Source organism: Prorops nasuta, unplaced genomic scaffold (assembly GCF_024137725.1).
Source record: "Prorops nasuta isolate Cenicafe-Biocafe unplaced genomic scaffold, Cenicafe_Pnas_1.2 PNAS00004, whole genome shotgun sequence".
NCBI classification, from domain to species: Eukaryota; Metazoa; Arthropoda; class Insecta; order Hymenoptera; family Bethylidae; genus Prorops; species Prorops nasuta.
In genome coordinates this window covers 7,876,320-7,890,809 of record NW_027116801.1, presented here as the reverse complement: position 1 = coordinate 7,890,809, position 14,490 = coordinate 7,876,320, and the positions used below count along the sequence as shown (strand labels likewise).

Below are 14,490 nucleotides of genomic sequence, written 5' to 3'. Positions count from 1 at the left end.
CTCCAAACTTATCACGCATGCGCAAATGTATAACGCATGCGTATTATCAATATTCAACGACTGCACACTACGCCCATTGCAGCTTGTCGGCTGCTTGCCGGCACAGTACCGGCGCAGCTAATTAGAGCGGTTACGTGGATTACGTCTAGTTTACTCAGAGCAAGTCCCGCGTATCGTGTCAAATACTTTTAGCTCTTTTTTAGATGCAACTTGGTAAGGAAAATCTGACCATTTATATCTCCTTCGTACACTAATTCCACACGGTGATCCTTGGTACTCTGAAAAGTACCAACAGCCATGAAGAGTTTAAGAATCGAACATTGTGTCAGCTTCGAAAATATACATAACCTCCTAATTCATTGTTTTTTTATTCATATGACCAAAGTAACATTTCTCCAATTAATAGTAGTTTTAATACTGACGTATCCATAGGCTAAAGATCAATTTAAGGCCAATTCGTACTATACAGTAAAGGCTTGGTAATCTTATTAGTCGAAAAAATAAAATTATAACTGTACTTGTAGTCTGCTCTTTTTAGGTAAATGTGATCACCAGTGTCGTGTTGGTCCGTCGCCACATACAGTAAATCAGTCTAAAAAAAGTAAACGGAGAGAAGTTATTTTTTACAATCTTCTTGTCCTTGAAAGTTCTATTTCCGAAGTAAATTTGGTTTGTTAAAAATATAAATTATTTACTTATAACTTTCATGATGTAGGGGAGAGCGGGGGAAAATGATTTTTCTGAGAAAAAATCTCTATTGCAGTGATCATATTATTGATTTTAACATAGCGAAAATCTTATTCTACAAAAATCACATATCACTTTATATTTCTACATCATCGACAAAATTAAATTGTTAAAGATGCTTCGTAGTAATCATTTTAAAGTAAATATTACGAAACGATCATTTATTCCATGACTGAGGGTAAAATGACCCCATACCCAATAATTTAAATTTTAATCTTATAACTATAGAAACGAAAGATAAAAGCTATATTATTTTTTCAATAGAAAAGCAAACAAAATATATTTTAGAGCTCACATCATGTTTTTTATAAAAAAAAAAAATAAAAAAAACGTATTATGCATGTATAATCGTTTAAACCTTGAAAAGAGTGCAAAAGTACATTATTTTTGGTGCTATTTATAAATATTATTTTCATAGCTACATCTTACGTGAGATATTTATGAGTTTCCATTGGTATTGGCATATAAAAAGTACAGTCTGAACATTTTACCTACCTATAGCAAATATTATTTATATCGATTAGTAAGAAAGGACCGTTTATTTACTGATATTATCATTTGCTCAGTCAGCGATTTTATAGTGTATCCGCATCTATATATTTAATATTTTTTAGAACCATAAAGTATCTTGCAGCATTACTTTTAACAAAATTTTATAAATAATTTCGAATTAATATTTTTAAAGAGAGGTTCAGAAACACAATCGATGGAATTCAGGCTGAGTCACACTTAACGGGAATCCGTATACCGACATTACAGAGCAAAAACTATTTCGCATGCAGCGTCGTCATTTGTTGACGGATTGTAAAGTTATTACAGGTTTTTGGAAATGCCAGAAGCTTATCTTCTAAGTTTACGTTAGGAAAATTAACAAAAAATGAAAAAAAATTTTTGTTTAAATAAATATATTAACATTATTGAGAAACAACAATTAAATCGCAAAATCCCCCAAGGTACTTTACTAGATAATGTTCATACGTTTCCAAAAAGTCCACATAAATGCAAATCCGTCAAGAAATGACGATGCTGCATGCGAAATAAATAATGGAAGAATTTCGTGTTCGGGAAGTCGCCAACACGAAATTCTTCCATTATTTATTTCGCATGCAGCATCGTCATTTCTTGAGAGATTTGCATTTATGTGGACTTTTTGGAAACGTATGAACATTATCTAGTAAAGTACCTTGGGGGATTTTGCGATTTAATTGTTGTTTCTCAATAATGTTAATATATTTATTTAAACAAAAATTTTTTTTCATTTTTTGTTAATTTTCCTAACGTAAACTTAGAAGATAAGCTTCTGGCATTTCCAAAAACCTGTAATAACTTTACAATCCGTCAACAAATGACGACGCTGCATGCGAAATAGTTTTCGCCCTGTAATGTCGGTATACGGATTCCCGTTAAGAGTGAAATTGATGACTAATTGTTTTCGATTTTGCCGTAGTTGGTAGAGAAAATGGAGCCGCAGCCGAAAACGATAACGTTTTCTTATCTGAAGTCCATTCAGGATATACCGGGAGACACACCTGGACAGAAATTCAAGTGGATAGCAGACATGGCTTCAAAATCATCAACTGATAAAGAAGACTCGGTAAGGATTCCACCAGATTTGCAGCCATTCTTTCAGACGGAAGTTGGGAAGATGAAGAAAGATCCAAATGCAATCATAAACGCTTTGAGATCAGACGATACATTCTTAATAAACAGAGCCCTTAAAGCCAAATGGTTCTTCAATGGCAGTCATGCAGAAGTCTCCAACGCAAAATACTATTTCGAGCATATTTTCCCTTACATTTCTCTAAATACAAGAGGTCGAGTGATAAAAGCTTTGGCCCATCGATTAGGACAAAAGCTGACTCCATCCGAAGACAAAATTAGCACAACTCGAAGGTCCAAATTAGCAGAAGAGTTTTTCCAAGCCATCACCGAATCTTACAGTCTCCATCAAGCTATTCCTTTGTTGACTGCTTGTGGATCAGATTTTACTTACAATTCCATAATTAAACATAATATTGTTCTTTCGCTAAGAATGTTAAACATGATATTCCGTAGAAATCCAGATCTCGTCATTCGATATTTGAAACTGTGCAACGATGAAGTAGCCAGTCGGTGCGGTAAATTAAATGTTTGGTTTCATCGTTACGAGACATTCCTGCCCAAATTAGTGAAGAATCATATGAGTGCTTTCATAGAATTAATGCAAAAGCACAAAAAAGATCCTCCCTACTTCTTTCTTAGCAACGTTTGTACGAAGATTTTCTTAAAAAATGCTAAGGATTCCATTAGAAAAAATCCTGCACTGTTTATGCCGATCCTTAGTTTCAAATTGGTCAGCTACGATCTTTTGGAAGAGATACTACCAAAATTGATGCCCAATGAACAGAAAGATTACAGTATATACAGGAAGATGAATTATTTGGAATATTACCCCGAGGAAAAAAAGGCGGATTTGTTGATAAAAACCTATGAAGAAAAATACCATTGTTCATTTTTTTCAAATAGGTCTAACGTAAAGTATGATCTTCTAAAAATTCTACCTTACGAGATTTGTGTAAGAGAAGCCAAATTGATGTCTAGTATCTACAAGTTTGAATATTCTAGACACGCCTACGAGAATTCTCCTATTTGTTTTCTTCCTATCGACGAGGCTATCCAAACGATCAAAAAAGAGATTATAGTATGTACAGATATAAGTAAGAGAGCTTCCGTATTTGTACAACTTATCTATGCGTGTAAAATTAATAAAGACAATAATGCCTTAAAAGAAATCCTCCAATTTTATTTCTTCAAGCATAGGAACGAAATTACTGAATTCCACTACATAGTTATTAATCAGTTGATACAAATTTACAATATACCTGAACTAAGTAATGATATTTGGGATATACTTATGAGACTTATGAAGTTTCTACGTGTGAAGCCTGATTTTATCAATTCTGGTGGACTAACGCTTCTCGAATATGCGATTCATTATCATCTATTACAAAGCAAACCTATAGAAGAATTCTTAGAAATGTATATCGATGCAAATGTTGATAATACTGGAGACTTTAAAGACAATATCTATAGTGGACGCTGGAATATATTGAACAATCGTATGGAGTTTGGAAAAAAGTGTCTTAATGGTTTCTTCGCTATAGCTGAAAAAAAATTTAGTGATTCTTCTAATAGTATATGGGAAAAAAATAAAAGAGTCTTAGCTTGGGAATTTTTTCAAAGCTTGTACGATTATAACGTGATTCATATAAACGTTACAAAAAATAAAAATCTTAGTCCACAAAGAAAACAAGAATTGCAATTGAGGCAAAAAGACCTGCTGTCCATAAAGCAATATCCATGGTTTATGAATTTAGTGAGAGAACTGGCTATGGAGGAAAATGAGTCTTGCCAGTATTCGTTGAAACTACATATTAAAATAAACGAAAAAGAGTTGTATTTCTCTTGGTTTCCCTTGGAAAATTCTGATCCCGACATGGATTTGCGCCAAATGACTTTAGCGCTTAAACGTGATCCAACAAGCGTATTAGCATCAATGGAAAACTATTTTAACTTCTGCGACAATAAGAAACATTTTCTTCGGTTCATAAGATCTACAATTTGGTATCCAACGATTTCAATAAATATTGCAGAGCGATATTTACAAGATTTTTATAAAACGAAAAATGAAATCAGTATTTATGTTTTGGCATCTTTTTTAAAAGGCGACGAATTCGCAAGATTAATCGAAACATTTCTACCCAAATCATTCACCATTGACCACGAGGACAGCAATGCACCGAAGGATTATCTAAGGACAAAACTCATACTTCGTGTTATAAGATACATCAAGACACCTGTGCCTTTAAAAATTATTGAAAAATTCATGGCTGGAGATTATTTGCAGAATAGTCTTACCGCTATGATAAATATCACACGTCGTACAGACATTTCCAAGGCCATCCCATTCACGAAAGAATTGTCCAACAAGAAAGCATCCGTAAAGAAACATGGCATTAGACTTTTTATTTTAGTAGCTTCGATTAAGGAAATCACAGAGTTTTTATTGGAACAATGGCGCGAAGAAAATATCCCTTCGATACGAAAAATAATATTCCAGATCATCCGCCATGTTTTTTTCCAAAATCCTAGACCTTGGACATGGGAGATGTTGAAGGAAGCTACTATTTCTTTAATAGCAGAGGATGATAAAATCAATTTGATTACATTCAAATTAGCACCAATTCCTAATGAATACATTTCTCAATACATTATGCTCGCATTGCACAAGATAGATGATTTATCGGAGAAAGGTCTTTCTGGCGAAAGAATTACAGCTATCAAAGTTGAATTACTGGGTGAAATTAGTTCTGAAATATGTAATTTGCTCTCCAATGATATTTGTATAACGATATTAGAGAAATATTTATTTGATACTAACCTTCAAGTGTCTGAAGCTATCCAAAAATTGATTACTTACTGTTATTTATTATCCAGTGAAAAGAATTTGGAGCAAAGACTAGATGTTTTCACGAGAGTTTTAGGAGAAGCTGTACACAAAGGTTGGAACAAGCCTCATCCAGAAAGAATACATTATTATCCAGTTAATTACGGGATTCGTAAACTTGTAAAAAAGATAGTAGCTCGGTCTTTCGAATACAGTTACGGTCCTATTGCTATTAAACGTATTTCTGATTCCTTTAAATCAATGCTTAACTACACTGAAGATTTTACCTCGAATATTCTTTTAGACTGTGCAGTGCTGATGACTAAAGCCAGCTCACAGAATGCAAACGATCAGCTCACAGCACTGCATTTCGGACAAAATTTTGCATTCAAATTGCAACAGCTGGTGCATAAATATACATTTTCTGCTATACCAAATATTGCCCAAACAGTACAAACATTTTTATCTATGGAGCCCTTTAAAAGTCAAGGATACTCTAAAGACAAGTCCTTTTTAGATTTTTGTGAAGGGTTGTTGGAACAAGACAGTCCTCACAGTTATTTACTTATAGCCTATATCTTACCTTCGATAGACCCTTATTATGATAGAAAACATTTTAACTTTCTTATGGACAAATTGAAACAAAAAGGAGACATCAGTATCGAGATGATTCTTAATGAAGTTCGCAATGGTAGGTCGAATAATGTTAAATCTCTATAATATATTAGAGTAAATTGTTTAAAGTTTTGTTAATTTCAAACGATATAGAAATTGGGTCATATGGGATGTAGACTATAGACGAAGTTCAGTAGTTCCTATATAGTGTCAAGTTTTCTTATGTGATTTTTGATGGATAAAGGCAGCAGAATGGGGCAAAGGTGCGTGTTGATCACGGTTCCCATGCACTGTCTATTTAGTATTATTCAAGACAACGGAACAACCGAATCGTCATCTCTCTCCGTAGGCTTTGTATATGTAATTGATGCGATTCACACCAAGCCAAATCTCTAATGATCCGTGGATATTGTATCTCTGTGTACAGCTGTACCAATAATGTAGCAGTCGCTTCCTATTTATTTAATAATAAAAAATTATTTGTATATAATTGCTACATTATTTCTAAACATTATTTCCTACACAAATACTAATTATAAGACGAGTCAGAGAGCCTGTGACAGCCTTATGAAGATACAGTGGTAAGTATATATATGCATATAGTAAAAAACGACAGTTTTATATAGCATTAAATTCGACCTAACATTAGACGTACCGATGAAATGTTTATACACGTATGCTTACTTTAAAAAAAGGTCATTTGACTGCTAAATGGTAGCTTTTGGGTGAAAATAACGTTGTGATTTGAAAACACGTTTTATCAATATTAGTATAGCTTCGCGCGCGTCACTATATACAAGTACATAATTGTTAAAAAATATAAAAGTAGTATGAAATACATCTCTTTTAATACCAAACAAAATGCATCAACTTTAATGAGGCAGCAAAAATTTCTTGATGGTGAAAAACACCATATGTAAGATTTTGTGTAGCCGAAGGCACTTTTCTAATGAGTTTAAAGCTTTAAAAGAGTGCAGGATTTTACACATTTAAACGGGGTTACAAAAGACCGTAATTTCCATACGGAAACAAAGTGCATTCATTTTTGTGAGTAAAAATAAATTGTGTCATGGTGAAAACTACTATAATGTAGAAGACCTATTATATGTATAATGAAAAGGCACAAAATTTTGCAGATTATCGTGTCTTTCATCATGATCGGATTTTTGCTGCCCTATAAAAATCAGTGCATTTGGTTTCACATTAAAAGAGGTGGATTGTCATATTCCTTTCATGTTTGAAAAATTTCCTACATATGATAACGAAATCAAAACTTAAATATATATATTGTTTATTTTTTACAAGAGTTACAATGTATTGATTTATTTATTTATGTATAAACTTCAATAATAATTCCACTTGATCAATATAGAAGATTTTTCATTTTGTACATTTATGCATTTACTGAAATAAGAAGTTTCAATATTGGCTGTACGTTTATTAATCTATTAACGTTTGTAGTCTACCAGCTTCAGCTTCTTAATATTATTAAATCGGTATTTCTCTATCATATAGTAATGGGAATACTACAGTATAGCAATTATTATGTTTTCTTGATTTCTACAAGCCTTGATTTTAACTGCTTTGCATCGTTGATATGCTTGAAATTAAAATATAATTTTTTTCGAAGTTGACACTTGACTGTTATGTTTAGGTGGAACAACAGCTGGGACTTTGCGCGTGTGTTAGAAAATATTGCAATGTGTGGGGTGTGTGTGGCTGCCGACTCTCTGTCTCTCTCTTTCTCCGTTCCTCTTTCTCTTTTTCTTTCTCCCTCCTCTCCAATCACTTCATCTCTCTCTCTCTATTTCTGCCTTACTCATCAGTCGTCCTCCAAATCCACTCTTTGAGCATGCGTGCAGCGTGCTAACAACGCTATGCCTATACGAATGCGCCGATTAACGCCGTCACAGTTTCTGTTCCTTCATGGATGCAAGTTGGGTAAGTAGAATCTTTCTATTTATTTTCCTGCACATCTTAAACCTACGGTATTTGCTGGTACTTTAAAAAGTATCAAAATCAATGAAAAATTTGAGAGCTGAACTGTGTCACAGCTGGACGAATAGTAACCAAAACTTTTAGCTCGTACATGAACATAACCTCGTAACTCATTGCTGTTCATATTAGCAAAGTGACGTTTCGCCGATTAATTGCCATATAATACCGGCATTCCAAGTTAACTAGGTAAACGGGAAAGTTATTATTGTGCAGACTTATCTTTAAGAGTTCTATTTTCATTATTATTTAAATTTTGAAACACACTTGGCTTTATTTGTTATTTTGATAATGCAGTAGTACATACATATAATACAAATTCATGTATAGTATGAATATATTTATATCGCAGAATATGTATTTTTGAAGTATTAGGGAATTTATTTCAGTGAGAAATTTGTTTTTTCCACTTAAGGTTATTTCTTGAGTAAAACTAGAGATCGAGCCTCACTAAATTTCTTTAAATCTTATAAAAACATATTCTGTGACCTAAAACCAATCCATGATGAAAAAATATTAGATTTTTTTTTAGGGGTTTGATATTCTGTTATGGAGCTTTCTTCTCATCATAGAATTTAACTGTTGTTCTATTTAGAGGCAATTTATCATTTAAAGTATAAATATTTTCAATTCATAATATTTACTGTAAATCTAGAAGTAACCTTTCTGTGTGCTGACTCTGTCGATAGAACTCAGTCTTCAATAAAATGTTTATTTTATTAAAGACTGAGCTCTATTGATAGAGTCAATTTGTAGAGAAATAACTTATTCATTTGAAATAAGAATCAAGTGTTTAGAATACTTATACTTTAGATTTAGGCTTGGAAAATTTATACTTTGAGCTGTTTATTATAGACACTAAGGAGATCCCTGTTAGTGACTATAGTAAACAGCTGAAAAGTGTAAAAATTTCCAAGCCTTGCTGTAGATGATGATTAAGTCTTTTTATTGAAAACTGAGCTCTATTGACAGAGTAAACTTGCAAAAAATAACTTATTGGTGTAAAATAATTTCTATTTTCAGAATATACTTATTTTAAATACTGAATTAGTCTCCAAATATAACAGTAATAAAATTCCTTAATGAAGCAAGGTTATGACCGGAATATCAAATATAAAATAAAATACAGAAAATATAAAAAAAACTATTAACCTGAAGAAAACAGTCTGACATTTTTTTATTGCAGATTCAGTTTTAGGACACCAATATAAGTGGTTCTTGTAAGTTTTCTAAAAAGTTGGTCGGGAGACTATTATTATGCAGTTTTACCATTTTCTTTACATCACTATTAGTCATCGATGTCCGAAGTACCTTTGATTCAATATATATCGTTTATGAATTGTCCAGCTGTGCACATATAAATGTACATTTTCTCTCCCTCCCCTTTTCGTACCTGTATAAATATTCACAGTGTTTCTAAACAGTCATGTGCATTCGAGAACTTTCAATTTTTTTTCATAATTACTAAGGCCATCAATTTTATTTTTTTGTCATATGAACTTTAGTCAAGTTCAATTTTGTTAAATGGAGTTCTTTATTGTTCAATGCATATTTTCATAGCTTATCTCAAGAGGTTTCTAAAAAGCCCTAATTTTATTTTTTTATTTTAATCAATCGTTATGAAATATTTCAATTTAAAATTGCATATAGAATTAAGTCTGACCAAAGTAGTGTTTGAATGCTAAGCATACATATGCATAGCTGTTCACTTGTTAAATTTTAAACTAAAATATCCTGTAAATCACTGGTTGAAATAAAAACTTAAGAAGAGTGTTTTAAAAAGTTCTTATGATAAGCTGCAAAAATATGCAGAAAAAGAGGGAATTTCATTAGAAAAAATTAGTATTGTCCCTTGTCTATCGTTATTGATTTCATTTTTTTCACAATAGAATTTTGCAAGAATTCTTGTCATGAAGATACCAAAATTCACGTGATCCAGCGATTGTTCCAAGAAATTAACACGTTTTGAAATGTACGTGTCTGTTTAGACATACTGTATTCTGTATGGCCAATTGTGTAATGCAACACTATATTTACATACCAACATGTAGCGTTACACATTTATGAGTTCATATCGGTATTGTAGTATAAAAAAGAACTTGAAACAAATAAACTTGCGCGGTTAGACTATTATACGTAGCACTCGTAATTTTTATCAATTTATGTAAGAGAAGAATCGCTTATTTACCAATATTATCAATTGCTAAGTTTGCGATTATACTATACTCTGTATTGCGATATTTTTTAATCTTACGATATCTTGCTAGCCTTATTTTTAAGTAAATTGAACAAATAATTTTATTTTAATGTTCACGAAGAGAGACTTTCAAGTAAAAAAAAGCGATGAGATTCAGGTTGAGTGGTGCTTAAGAGCGAAATTGATGAGTAATTGCTTTTGATTTTGTCGTAGCTGGTACAGAGAAAATGGAGCCACAGCCAAAAACGATATCGTTTTCTTATCTGAAGTCCATTCAGGAGATACCGGGAGATACGCCTGGGAAAAAATTCAAATGGATAGCAGACATGGCATCAAAATCGTCAACTGATGAAGGGGACACAGTCAGGATTCCACCAGATTTGCAGCCGTTCTTTCAGACGGAGGTCGCGAAGCTGAAGAAAGATCCGAAAGCAATCATCGATGCTTTAAAGTCAGACAATGCATTCTTAATAAACAAAGCCTTGCAAGCCAAATGGTTCTTCGACGGCAGCCATGCGGAAGTTGCCAACGTAAAATATTATTTTAAGCATATTTTCCCTTACATTTCTCTAAATACAAGAGGTCGTTTGGTAAAAGTTTTGGCCCACCGATTGGGACAAAAATCGACCCCATCCGAGGATGAGGCTACCGCGACTCGAAGGTCTAAATTGGCAGAAGAATTTTTCGAAGCTATCACCGATACGTACTGCCTAAGCCAAGCCGTTCCTCTATTAACTGCTTGCAGTCCAGAATTTACATACTACGCCATAGTAAAACGTAAAATTGTTCTTTCGCAACGAATGTTAAACATGATTTTTCGTAAGAATCCAGATCTCGCTATTCGATATCTGAAACTATGTAATGATGGAATGGTTACTCGGCGCGATGAGCTAACCATTTTTCTTCGCGATAACGTGATATTTTTGCACAAATTAGTAAAGAAGCATATGGATGCTTTCATAGAGTTGATGCAGAAGCACAAGAAAAACCCTCTTTGTTTTTCCCTCAGCAACGTTTGCACGGAGATTTTCTTAAAAAATGCCAAGGATTCCATTAGGAACGATCCTGCGCTGTTTTTGCCGATTCTTAATCTAAAACTGGTCGGCTCCGATCTTTTGGAAGAGATACTATCAAAATTGATGCCTAATAAAGAGAAAGATTACAACGTTGGTTACATGCTGAATTATTTGAAATATTACCCCGAGGAAAAAAAGGCCGATCTGTTGATAAATACCTACCGAGAAAAATACTACAGTTCATTTTTCTCAAATAAGTCTAATGTAACGTTTGATATTTTACAAATTTTATCTTACGAGGACCGAATAAGAGAAGCTAAGCTGATGGCTGCTGACTATAAATTTGAGTATTATCAATATTCCTACAAGAAGTCTCCAATTTGTTTCTTCCCTATCGATGAGGCTATTCAAACAATCAAAAAAGAGATCACAATATGTACAGATGTACTTAAGAGAGCCTCCGTATTTCTACAGCTTATCTACGCGTGTAAAATTAATAAAGACACCGATGCTTTGAGAGAAATCCTCCAGTTTTATTTTTCCAAGCACAAAAACGAAACTACTGAATTCCACTACACGGTGATCAACCGATTCATACAAATTTACGATATACCTAAACTAAGTAATGATATTTGGGATATACTTATGCGTATTATGAAGTTTTTGCGCGTAAAAGGTAACTTTAAGGATGCTCATGGATTAAAGCTTCTCGAAAATGCGATTCATCATCATATTTTACAAAGGGAACCTATAGAGGATTTGTTAGAAATGTATATCGATGAAATTGTTGGTAAGACTGGGGACTTTAAAGAATATGCCTATAGACGATGGAATATACTGAACGAACATATGGAGTTTGAAAAAAAGTGTCTTAATGGCTTCTTCGCTCTAGCTGAAAAAAAGTTTACTGATCCTTCCAATAGTTTATGGGAGAAGAATAAAAGAGTCCTAGTCTCGGAACTACTTAAAAGCATGTACGATTATAACGAGAGACATATAAAGATTACGCCTAACAAAAAACTAAGTCCACAAAGAAAACAAGAATTACAATTAAGACAAAAAGACATGTTGTCTATAAAGCAATATCCTTGGTTTATGAATTTAGTGAAAGAACTGGCTATGGACGAAAAAGAATCTTGCCAGTATCCGCTAAAATCACTCATTAAAATAAACGAAAATGAATTGTATTTATCTTGGTTTCCCTTGGAAAATTCTGATCCCAACATGGATTTGCGCCAAATGACTTTAGCACTTAAACGTGATCCAACAAGTGTAATAGCATCAATGGACAAATTTTTTAAACTCTACTACAGTAAGAAATATTTTGTTAGATTTATAAAATCTACGATGTGGTACCAAACCGTTCCAATAAAGATCGCCGATCGATATTTGGAAGATTTTTATAAAAAGAAAGACAACATAAGTATTTACGTACTGGCATCTCTTCTGAGCGGCGAGGAATTCGCAACATTGATCAAACCAGTTATACCTAAATCAGCCACCATAGATCACGAGGACAACAACGCAGCAGAGGATTACTTAATGATCAAACTCATACTTCGCGTTATGAAATACACCAACACACCTGTGCCTTTAAAAATTATTGAAGAATTTACTGTTGGAGATTATTTGCAGGATAGTCTTGGTGCTATGGTAAATGCTACACGTCGTACAGATATATCCCGGGTCATCCCATTTACGAAGGAATTGTCCAACATGAGAGTATCCGTGAAGAAACATGGCATTAGATTATTAAGTTTAGTAGCTCCGACTAAGCAAATCACAGAGTTTTTGTTGGAACAATGGCGGGAGGAACAGAATGCCTCGATAAGGAAAATAATATTCGAGAGAATTAGCCGTTTGTTTACTGAATGTCCTAGACCTGGGACGTGGGAGATGTTGAAGGAAGCTACTCTTTCTCTAACAGCAGAAGATGATAAAATCAATTTGATTACATTCAAATTAGCATCTATTCCTAATGAATACGTTTCTTATTATATTATGCTTGCATTTCGTAAGATAGATAATTTATCGAGAAACGGTCTTTCTAGTGATAGAATTACGTCTATCAAAGTTCAATTATTGAGTAAGATTACCTCTGAGATATGTAATTTGCTTCCAAATGATATTTGTACGACTATATTAGAGAAATATTTGTTCGATTCTAATATTCAGATTGCTGATGTAATTCACAATTTGATCGTTGAACATTATTTATTAACCAGTCAGAAGCATCTGGATCAAAGACTGGACATTTTCAAGAAGGTATTGGAAGATGCTATACGCAATGGCTGGAACAAGCCTCACCCAGATTTAAAACATTATTATCCTGTTAATTATGGAGTTCGTAATCTAATAAAAGATATAGTAGCTCGATCTTTTGATTACAGCTATAGTACCCAGGTTATTAAACGAATTTCTGTATCCTTTCAATCAATGCTTAGCTACTTGGAAGATTTTTCCTCGAATGTTCTTCTAGATTGTGCAATGATGGTGATTAAAGTCAACTCAGATAATCCTGATGATCAACTGTCAGCAATGCACTTCGGAAACGAGTTTGAACTCGTTTTGCTTAAGTTGATAGACAATTATACATTGTCTGTCATGCCAAATATCGTTGAAACGGTACAAACATTTTTAGCTATGGAGCCTTTTAAAAATAAAAGATATTCGAAGGAGGAGTCAATTTTGGACTTTTGTGAAGGGTTGACGCAGCTGGATAATCCTTACGGTAGCATACTCATAGCCAATATATTACCTTCGATCGATCCGAATTATGATAGAATACATTTTAATATGATTATGGAAAGGTTGAAGCAAAAGAGAGATGTTAGCGTTAAGATTATTCTTAATGAACTTCGCAATAGTAGGCCTTCTTAAGAGATCACTTGTAAAAGCTTTTTGACATTTTTGTAGGTGTGATGCAGTTAAATGAAATCTGAACTAAACTGTCTTTTATACAGTTTTTCCTTAAAATTTATTATGTTGGTTGGATGAAGGAAAATATATTCTATTATAGTAATAAATTATATGAATATTAAGATTATTATGTATTATCCTATGCACGCGCGCTTTTAACTGTTCAATTATTAAATGTAATTAACGCTACAAGCTATAAAGAGGTTCGAAAGTATTTACATTTTCTATTTTATATGTTATTAAAGAAGGTTTTTTTCCAATGTATCGTATCAAAGGAAGGTGTCTCTGCAATGAAATTGCTCGACACGGTTACGCTTAGGTCAGAAAATATAGTCATATAAAGGAGATCTTTTCAGTGTCTGATATAATAATAGATTCATTTGTTCTCCAATTCTCTAATCCAAATACTGAAAAGATTTTATCCTTGTGTTATATTAATGTGATAAAAAGAGTCACTATTTTTATTAATTTTTGTTAACGGCCGATGACGTGCCATCTATTTTATTAATAAAGAATTTTCAAACATAAAACTTGTTAATTATTCCTAAACAATTTAATAAGCAAGGATATGCTAC

General features: G+C 33.0%; 3 protein-coding genes across 6 annotated transcripts in view; 2 read left to right on the top strand and 1 right to left on the bottom strand.

Annotated features, from left to right (window-relative positions):
- LOC136773112 (calcitonin gene-related peptide type 1 receptor-like) overlaps nucleotides 1–14,490 on the bottom strand; it is a 153,539-nt gene that overhangs the window by 40,783 nt on the left and 98,266 nt on the right. The window lies entirely within an intron of this gene.
- Nucleotides 115–6,291, top strand: LOC136773108 (uncharacterized). 2 transcript variants are annotated; one of them, XM_066726526.1, is made up of 2 exons: nucleotides 115–213; nucleotides 2,195–6,291. In XM_066726526.1, the coding sequence occupies exon 2, from the start codon at nucleotides 2,207–2,209 to the stop codon at nucleotides 5,891–5,893; it is 3,687 nt and encodes a 1,228-aa protein (XP_066582623.1). In that variant the 5' UTR covers nucleotides 115–213; nucleotides 2,195–2,206; the 3' UTR covers nucleotides 5,894–6,291. The 2 variants fall into 2 exon arrangements, with proteins under 2 accessions (XP_066582623.1, XP_066582624.1); XM_066726527.1 differs by lacking the exon at nucleotides 115–213 and having other exon boundaries at nucleotides 1,864–5,864; nucleotides 5,942–6,291.
- On the top strand, nucleotides 7,483–14,445 carry LOC136773107 (uncharacterized). Its single transcript, XM_066726525.1, has 2 exons — nucleotides 7,483–7,729; nucleotides 10,194–14,445. Exons 1-2 carry the CDS (start codon nucleotides 7,666–7,668, stop codon nucleotides 13,874–13,876), a joined length of 3,747 nt encoding a protein of 1,248 aa, XP_066582622.1. The 5' UTR covers nucleotides 7,483–7,665; the 3' UTR covers nucleotides 13,877–14,445.